At 50.7% G+C, this 9,188-nt stretch overlaps 1 protein-coding gene across 2 annotated transcripts in view; it reads left to right on the top strand.

The window, feature by feature from the left end:
* Positions 1–9,182, top strand: part of SLC24A3 (solute carrier family 24 member 3) — a 394,577-nt gene extending 385,395 nt beyond the window's left edge. Inside the window, exons 15-16 of one of the 2 annotated variants that reach the window (XM_024753731.1) lie at positions 7,224–7,289; positions 8,970–9,119. In XM_024753731.1, coding sequence (XP_024609499.1) covers positions 7,224–7,289; positions 8,970–9,119 — 216 coding nt within the window. Of the gene's footprint in view, positions 1–7,223; positions 7,290–8,969 lie in introns of both variants that reach the window. The other variant, XM_024753730.1, reaches the window with a different exon arrangement.
* Positions 9,183–9,188: the final 6 nt, after the last annotated feature.

Genomic DNA, 9,188 nt, shown 5'->3' on the forward strand with positions numbered 1-9,188 from the left:
GGTCTTTACCGGCCCCCCAGGAAAGGGCTGACCTGGGTCACCAAGGCCTGAAGCAGATTCAGTCCCACTGTCTGTCAAAGTTTAGATCCCCCAGAGACCACTGCGTCCTGAGACAAGGATGGGGTGAGGCGTTTATTCGGGGGGGAGGGAGGAGGAAAGCCCAGAAGGGAGCGGGGAGGTGTGACGGGAAGGCAGGCGGCAGCAGCTGGAGGGACACTGGTGGGGCGGGTGGCACTTCTGCAGTTCTGGGAGGAGCCCTCAGGCACAGACGCCAGTACCGGCTCTGGGGAGTCAGCTGGCTCCACCAAAGTGGCAAGAGGATGGGGGCAGCACGGGACCTGGATGGGGTGGCCCCAGGCCTCTGCTGCACGGGCACCTGTGGTTCTTGCTGTGCATTCAGGACTCTTCCGGAAAGGATGGGCGCCAAAGGCCCAGATGCCACCTTGGAGAGTTCTTAGCAGGTGAAGAGAACTCTGGCTTTTTCCCTGTGCCCTGCAAGGTGCAGGGAAGAGTCTAGAATTTACAGGCTGAAGGCCGACTCTGAGTGCAGGCTTGACCCCTTACCAGCTTCGTGGCCGTGTGTGAGACTGTGATTTATGATAAGAAATATACATTTACTCTTCGTTTCTAGCACGGGGTTCCTAAAACCCTCAGAATTTCCTGAGGAGAGCTACAAAGGTATCTGTTTTTCTGTTAATGAGGTGACTTTAGGTCAGCACCTAAGGATGGGGACTGCTTGGCAGGAGAACCAACCCTGTGATTTGAGGGTTGGAACTTTTAGTCGCAACCCCCTGAAGTCTGGGGCGAAGAGAGGGGCTGGAGGTTCAATCAGTCACCAGTGGCCGTTGATTTAATCAGTTGTGCCTCTATAATGAGGCCTCCGTAAATGCCCAAAAAGGACAGGGTTCAGAGAGCTTCTGGGTTGGTGAACACATGGAGATTCAGGGAGAGTGCCTGCCCCGCCCCTGCCGAGAGGACCTGGAAGCCCCCAGCCCTTTCCCCACACCTTGCCCTGTGCCTCTCTTCTATCTGAGTTATATCCTTTTATAATAAACCGGTGATCTAGTAAGGTAAAGGTTTTCTCCAAGTTCTGTGAGCCCTCTAGCAAACTAGTAGAACCTAAGAAGAAGGTTCCTTCTTGGAACCTCCCTAACTGTAACACAGGTGACAACCTGGACTTACAGCTGGCATCTCAAGTAGGGGGAGGTGGGTGCAGCCTTGCAGGGCTGAGGCCTAACCTGTGGGAGCTGCTGCGGCTTCCAGGTAGGTAGTGGCAGGTTAAAGTGCAGGACACTCAGCTGGGGTCGCAGAATTGCTTGCATGTGTCGGGGGAACCCACACCTGCGCGCTGGTGAGCAGAATCTTACCTTGGTTAAGAGCGTCTCTGCGCTGAGCCTCAGCTGTCTCACCTTTACAGGGAGAACAAGCCACCTCGAGGAGTAGCCACTAGAATTCAGTGCAATCCTGTGTTTGTGTGTGTGCTCTGGAACGGAAGGGACTTGGGCACCAGCTGCCTTTAACGTGCTGCTTTTCTGTCGGTTTGTTTACTTTCTGATGTCATTTAATTGTTCAAGGAGAGAGATCCCCGCCCTATGATGTTATACAACCTAAAGTCACGGCTGGACACATCCATTTGGAACCAAAGCCCAAGCAAGTGTTCAAACTACCCGAGTCGGAAACTGCAAAGGACACACCACATGTGTTCCAAGTTATAAACCAAATTAGAGAAAATCCAGGGGCTTCTTGTTTTTCTGAAAAGAATTTGCTGGTTGGGTGGAGCTGACCTCAAAACATACAGAGATTTTAAACTGTAATGTGGGGAGAGTCGGAGTCTTTGAGGCTGGGGGTTTTTTAGGTCCTCAAACAAACGGTGTAGGATTCAGGGAGCTGTTTTATGAGCCACATGCACACGGGAAACTAGGGGTGTCATGGTCTCTGTGTGCGTCCCTACTAAAAACCACACATCCACGGAGCCTGACTTCCTGTTGACTTGGGAACAAGCCAGCCTCCTGTTTCCTCTCCAACAACTGCCAAGAGGGAATTGGGGAATGAAAATTCGTGGTTTTGAAGGCAAGAAATAAAAACAACGTTAAATGTCAGAGCTGAGCAATCCGAGTGTGTTGCCTGCTCTCAGAAGGGCATTGCCATGGGGACTCCTTGCCTTTGCACTTCCTGGGCTTCGCATCTCTGAGGCAGGAGCAGGGAGACGCCAGTTTAGGTCCACACTGTGCAGCTGGAGCTCCAAGTCTCTTCCAGAGGTTAGCATCTTAGCTAACCCTAAGACTGTCTGGCTTAGCAAGCCCCCAAGAAACCAGTTGTTCGGGAGGGTTAAGATTTGCTGCCCTCAGGGAAACTTACTGGGGTAACGAAAATGTTTTATATTCTCGTTGGGGTGTGGGTTACCTGGGTACACGCATTTGTCAAAACTCATCCAACAGTCCACTTGAGATCTGTGCTTTTACCATATGCAAGTTTGCCTCCACTGGGGGGGGATAAGGTAATTTTGGTGCCCTCTGACTTTCTTGCTTAAAAAGATCAGGCTTAAAGCCAACCTTCACCGTGGTCAGTCTCCCCACCCAGCTCTCCAGTCGTGCCCTTTGCCATCCAGCCTCACTGCCTTACACATAACACACACACACACACACACACACTCTCTCTCTCTCTCTCTCTCTCTCTCTCTCTCTCAGCATCACCAGCAGATGCTCACTTAAACATACAGTGTGTGGAGTTAGGGGGGCAGTTAGGTGCTGTGTGGAATGACAGAAAACTGAAGACCCAGGCATCTGCCCTTTGAGCACTGGGACTAGCTGGGGAGGTAAGAAGCCGGCCCCCACGGGGAAAGTTAGAAGGAGATCAGCGTCAGCTGGGGGATAAAGCCAGCAGGGGCCCAGTGAACTTGGAAGAGGCAAAGGACCTAGGGAGGGATGGGCAGAGTAGAAATGGGAAGGAGGTGAGGGCCCCATCTGACTCAACTGCATGTTCCCAAAGAGGATGGGCGTGGGGGGAGGCGGTGAATTGCTCCAGCTGGGTAAGGGCTACCAGTGACTGACGGCAGAGAGGGGCTGCCAGCATGTGAGCTGGTGCCTTTGAGGTCCCGGAGGAGTCCCGAGCTGTCTTCATTCTCTTCATTTTCCTGTCTCCACTGTTGGCCTCTTTTCATTTTGCTTGTGTTATAAAATCAATACACACCAATAGCCCCAAACTAGAAGCAGCCCACCAAGAAGAGAATAATTAAGCAATCCATCATATACGTACGCTGTTAAAAAAGAACTGAGCATATGTGAAAGTTGCTGAGAGAGTAGATCTTAAAAGTCCTCATCACAGGAAAGAAAAATGTTTGCAATTATGTATGGGGACTGATTGTGGGGATCATTTCCCAGTATATACAAATATCAAGTCATGATCTTGTACACCTGAAACTAATATAATGTTAGATGTCCATGATACCTCAATAACAAAATGAAGTGAGCTATCGATGCAATGAAAACCATGAAGGGATACATTAAAAAATCGTATGCTGAGTAAAAGGATCCTGGCAGAAAAGAGTGCACCCTGTGAGATGCCATTTATACGACAGGCTAAACCAACGTATGATGGAGAAGCTTAGAGCAGTGACTACCCCTGGGTGAGACTGGCTGGGAGGGCAAAGGAGAGCTTTCTGCGGCGATGGACGTGCTCTACGTCACGGCTGGACTTTGGGGGACGTGGGTGTATGCATTTCTCAAAACACATTGAATGGTGCAATTATGATTTGTGAATTTCACCATATGGAAACAGCACCTAAAAGTAAGAGCTGCGAACTACTAGTGAACCCTGTGTAGTGAGATGCAGGCTGAAGTGATGGGGGTGACATGTCCTAGGTTACTTTGAAGTTCATTAAAAACGTAAGATGCTCTGATTCTTTCAACTTTTCTGAACGCTTAAAAGCATTCATAATAAAGTGTTGGGTGAAAAAAAAAAGCTATACACACATTAAAAAAGTGGGGAAGGGAGACAGGGAATTGGGGGCAGGGATTGCATTGCTTCTGGAACATTATCCAGGGTCTCTCTGGCCAGTCCACCCTGCCCCACAGAAGCACTGGCCTTTTTGTAAACCACACGCAAAACGCCACCTCAAGGGCATTCCTGATCGTTCACCGATTATGTATCAAGCACGTGGTCTGTGCCCAGCCCCGTGCCAGGCGGAGGATGAAATGCCGTGGTCCCTGCTCTCATGGGGTTTGTCACCTACTGAGGCATTGACCAGGGAGCTGCCAGGTGACGACCGTATCAAAGTAGCATCTGGGGGGCCAGGGAAGTGGGCCCAGGTAGATCACGAGTGGATGGAGAATAATGGCCCAGATTTATTGAGGACTTTATACACCGGCTCCTATTCAAGCTGAACATGGATTAATTCAGTTAGCAGTCAGAACCACTCCCTAAGGTGAGAACTGTATTGTCCCCATTTTATACATCAGAAAACTGAGGTCTGGGGAAGTTAAGTCACTTGTCCATGATTATATAGCGAGTGGGTGACTGAGCAGGAAGCTGGGTCTGGAGCCCATGACCTAAACCAGGGGTCGGCACACTTTTTCCAGAAAGGGCCAGAGAGGAAATACATTAAGTGCTGTGGGCCATACCGTCTCTGTCAGAACTACTCAGCTCTGCCATTGTAGCATGAAAGCAGCCACAGACAATGTGTCAATGAATAAGCTGAGTTATAATAAAGTTTTATTTATAAATGCAAGCGATGGGCCACAACTGGCCCATCGCCTGCATTTGCCAACCCCTGACTCCAACCACCGATAGTCTCCAGTGGCTGGAGATGTTCATGCTGGCACAGAGGCAAGTGAAGGAACCCTAATTCCTGACTGTCACGTCCATGGGGAAGGGGGTTCAGTAAGGTAGCAAGGAACCGATGCAGGCGTCGAGAGCCCAAGTCTCTAATTAACAATGAAAAAACAAAAATACACCCCTGGGTGTGTGTGGCAGTCCATTAGCCAAGAAAGCTGCAGAGAAAAAGGTGAAAGAGTGAAAAATACTCAGAAACCCCACAAAAGTTGGTTGTCTTTAGTCTTTAGAGATGACTTACAGTTTCAGCAGCGCCGTCCTTTGAGACTTTATGTGAATGTAGACAGGGTGGAGTTCCAAAGCTTTGGTTGAACCTGATTCCTTTTGAAAAGCCTTGGCCAAAGAGAACTGTCCTGCTTTGCCTTTTGCTCTCACTGGCTCTTGGTTTCTTAAGGGCAGGAAATCACTTTACTCAATCCTCGTTGCTGACAAGGATTGGAGCCTGGCGCTCATAGGGCGAGCTGGGCTGGGAATGCAATGGCCCCCTTCTTGGAAGAATCCACACTGTGTTGAGAATTAAGAGCTCAGAAGAGACTCTCTTTCAGTACAAGTCATTTGTGATGTACGCCTGGGTGCTGGCCTCTTTATACTAACACAGCCGATGAGAGGGGGAAACTCTATCCACAGCCTGGCTGAGGGTCCGCAGGAAGTTAAGCTACCAGCTGGACTGAGATGGGGCTGATCTCCCATTTGTCTGCGATGGATTCACTGGGTCAACCCATTGCTTTAGTGGCACGGAGATATGATTTGTGTCCCTTCGTCTTCGGGAGGCATATGGTATGGGAATAATTTCCCAGCTGGGGTTCAGCAGATGGTGGCTCACAGGGATTGTGTGGGCAGGGGAGAGTCCTGCCCATTCCCTCTGACAGAACATTGCTTAGTGAGATGTGTGAGGCTTCTGGGTCCCCACAGAAAGGGTTGGCTATTTAGGGCATGCAGTGTCCTGTCACCAAAAGATGAACTAACACACCCATCTACAGAGACACCCACACGCTACCATACCCACACCTGGGGGTGAACTGGGGCAAGGGCGGCAAGAGGCACCTTGAACCTTGTCCAAACCACTCCCACTAATAATCACCACTTAGTTCTGTAATGAAATCAATCAACCTGCCTCATTTTCCTTTCTGTGAGCCCAGGTGAGCATTTGACTCCCAGCAGGACAGTGTACATTGCTGGGGGTCGGGAGTAGTCCCCCAACCTGGCTGCACATAAGAGTTTCCAAGAGAACCGGGGAAAAATGAATGTCAAAGTCCCATCCTCAGGACGCTTGGAGGTCAGAAGTGGATTGACCCTTAGGACTTTCTCTTAAACTTTCTCGTGTACCCGAACTGTCTGGAGCGTCTATTAAAATACAGGTTGATGAGCCCTGTCCCCAGAGTTTGCTGATTTGGGAGGTCCGGGTGGGGCCTGAGATTCTGCGTTTCTAACAAGCCTCCAGGTGACGCTGCTGCTTCTGGTCAGGGGGGCGCCCTGTGAACACGGCTGCCCCGAGGCACCCCTCCTATTTCCAGGCATCCGGCCTCAGGACCCAGGACAAAGCAGAAGGGGCATCTTCTCGACACCATGGAAGAAACTTTACCGTCTTTGTCGGCCCGTTTGGCCCCTTAATACTCTCTATCTGCTCTGTCCAGTACTGCAGCCACTACTCATATGTGGTTCTTCTAATGTAAATTTGAATTAATTAAAGGTAAGATTAAAATTTTTGTTCCTCTATTGTTTGAGCCACCTTTCAAGTATGCAAGAGCCCCATGTCCCTAACGGTTACCATACTGGACAGCACAGATGTAGGACATTTCCATCATTGTGGGAAATTGTACTGGACAACGCTGTTCCCTAAGAATTCCAGAAATTGGTTTTTTTCTTCAGAGTTTGCCAGTTAACCCCACTGTATTACTGTGAAAAACAAACAAAACAAAGTATCAGAAATGGAATGGTAACTCTTTCCTCTTCTTTGCTTGCTTAAGATAGCAGCCCTCACTCACCACTTCCCATCAAGTTTGGGTGAAGGTCACAGACATTTGAATGCAACAGAGATAAAAAGTTTAGGAATATTTTTCAAAACGTTGCTCCCGTGACCCATGTTATTAAATTTACCCTAAAAGTTGTGTGTCGAGCAAGCTGGAGGTCAGGTCCCCAGGAAATAAGAATTAGGCCACACAGGATGGAGAATTCAAGTGGCCGAGGGGCAGTCACTGGACACCTGCTGGAGGCTGAGAGGGATCAGGCTGAGGATGGACCAGACAAGGGTGCACCTTGGGTGTCCAGGAAATCGCCCGTCTCTACTGCGGAGCTGCCGTTTGCTCTCCATCCCTGGACTCACTGGTACTCACTGCCCCGCACTCCGCAGACATGCTTTCAGGAGCCTGACTCCATGTCATCCTTTCTTACAGATTCGGCTAAACAGCAGGGGACTGATCTACTCCGTGGGCTTGCTCCTGGCCTCCGTCTTTGTCACGGTGGGTCTGCAGCTCTCTCCGCTCTCCAGTTCCCATGTTCCCCCCCCCGCCACCCCCGTGGGTTCTGTGGCTACAGTTTGTTTGGACACCAGATGGGCGTGGCCTTCTGGTGGATGGAGACAGTCAGCCACCAGATGCTCCATCTCATGGCTGTTTCTTCCAGAAGTGGATCCTGGCAACCCATGAGAAAGCCTTCTCCCTCTCTGAAAGGAGCCAGCCTCCTCTCAGAAGCTGGGTCCATCTCATGTCAAACACAAATTTTTATCAAAAGCCAAAGGGAGATCCCACTTTTTCTGCAAGATTAGTCGACGGAAGGTTATATCCCAATTAACTGACTATTCCAGGTTACTAAACATCTTCATAAATCCATGGATTTGACCACTACTCAAAGACCGAGAACAGGGCTTCCCTGGTGGCGCAGTGATTGAGAGTCTGCCTGCTAATGCAGGGGACGTGGGTTCGTGCCCCGGTCCGGGAAGATCCCACATGCCGCGTGAGCCATGGCCGCTGAGCCTGTGCGTCTGGAGAGACCACAGCAGTAAGAGGCCCGCGTACTGCAAAAAAAAAAAAAGACCGAGAACAGACTTGATTGACGGTGCACTTTTATGCCACTGCACTACCTTGGCCATCACATCCATTTGTACCATGTAATATTCCAACTCAACTGACACGTTTGGTGGGAACAAGTTCACACCACCACATGGACTGATCCACTTGAAGTCCCTGTTAACATACACATATGTTACTGAATTTTCACAATAAGAGACGCAGTGTGTTTTCTCCTGAATTTTTCAAGGAAGTACTCATTGAATCACACCTGGTATGTGAACATACATATACTAGAGAACGGGAATTCAGAAGGGCAGGAGAAGAAATTTACAGCATCAGGACGCAAGTCCAATGTCAAGGTTTTACCAAAGTAAATACTGCCTTACACAAAAGTGAAAACCCATATAAATCCATTCTTTCGCCGTTTAGGATTTTCTTCAGGTGGGTATGACTAAGGGTTATACTTGTAATGGCCACACACTGTGCTTAACGCACATATTCTCCCATCTGGAGCTCACCAACCCCCCCACCCCACCCTGTGAGGTAGTCACTGATATCAGCCCCATTACCCAGGCCTGTAGGGAAGTTGTGTGTGACATCGGAGTCCCCCCTCCTAGCTTCGGGGCATCCCTGTGCTTCACTGAAGCCCTGCAATGCTGGGAGATGGGGTTCACCACTGACCAGCTGTCCAAGCTGGGTTGTTGAAGGGTTGAGAAGTAGGTTTGGGGAGGAAGAGTTCAGACATCTATAAGTCTGCAGCACCTATCTGACATCCAAGGGGACAGGTCTGGACAGCCGTTGGAAAGACGAGTCCCAGGTCAGGAATCCCACGCTGGACGCGCCAGAACATTGGAGGGGTTTAGAGCTGAGGAGTTGGAGGAGACCCGCAATGGAGTGAGCGTAGACAGGAAAGTGAGGCCTAGGTGTGAGTCCCGGCGCCCTCGGACAGTGAGAGGTCAGGATGAGGGGACAGGGTCGCAAAAGGAACAAAGAGGGAGCCATCGGGGAGGCAGGAGGGAAACCTGGCGCGCGCTTCAGGGAGCAGGGGGAGGGGGCCGGAGTCCAGGGAGAAGGACTGGGCGGGCCCCGCCCCGCGCCCCGCGCCCTCTGACCCCGCTCTGTGCCTTGCAGGTGTTTGGCGTCCACCTGAACAAGTGGCAGCTGGACAGGAAGCTCGGGTGCGGGTGCCTTTTCCTATACGGCGTGTTCCTGTGCTTCTCCATCATGACTGAGTTCAACGTGTTCACCTTCGTGAACCTGCCCATGTGCGGGGACCACTGACCCGCGACCGCCGCCAGCCGCGGCCCCTCCTTCTGTGCAATACGAGCCCGGCGCCAGAGTCTGGCCCCG

The sequence above is a fragment of the Neophocaena asiaeorientalis genome, unplaced genomic scaffold (genome assembly GCF_003031525.2).
Source record: "Neophocaena asiaeorientalis asiaeorientalis breed wild unplaced genomic scaffold, Neophocaena_asiaeorientalis_V1.1 scaffold302, whole genome shotgun sequence".
NCBI lineage: Eukaryota > Metazoa > Chordata > Mammalia > Artiodactyla > Phocoenidae > Neophocaena > Neophocaena asiaeorientalis.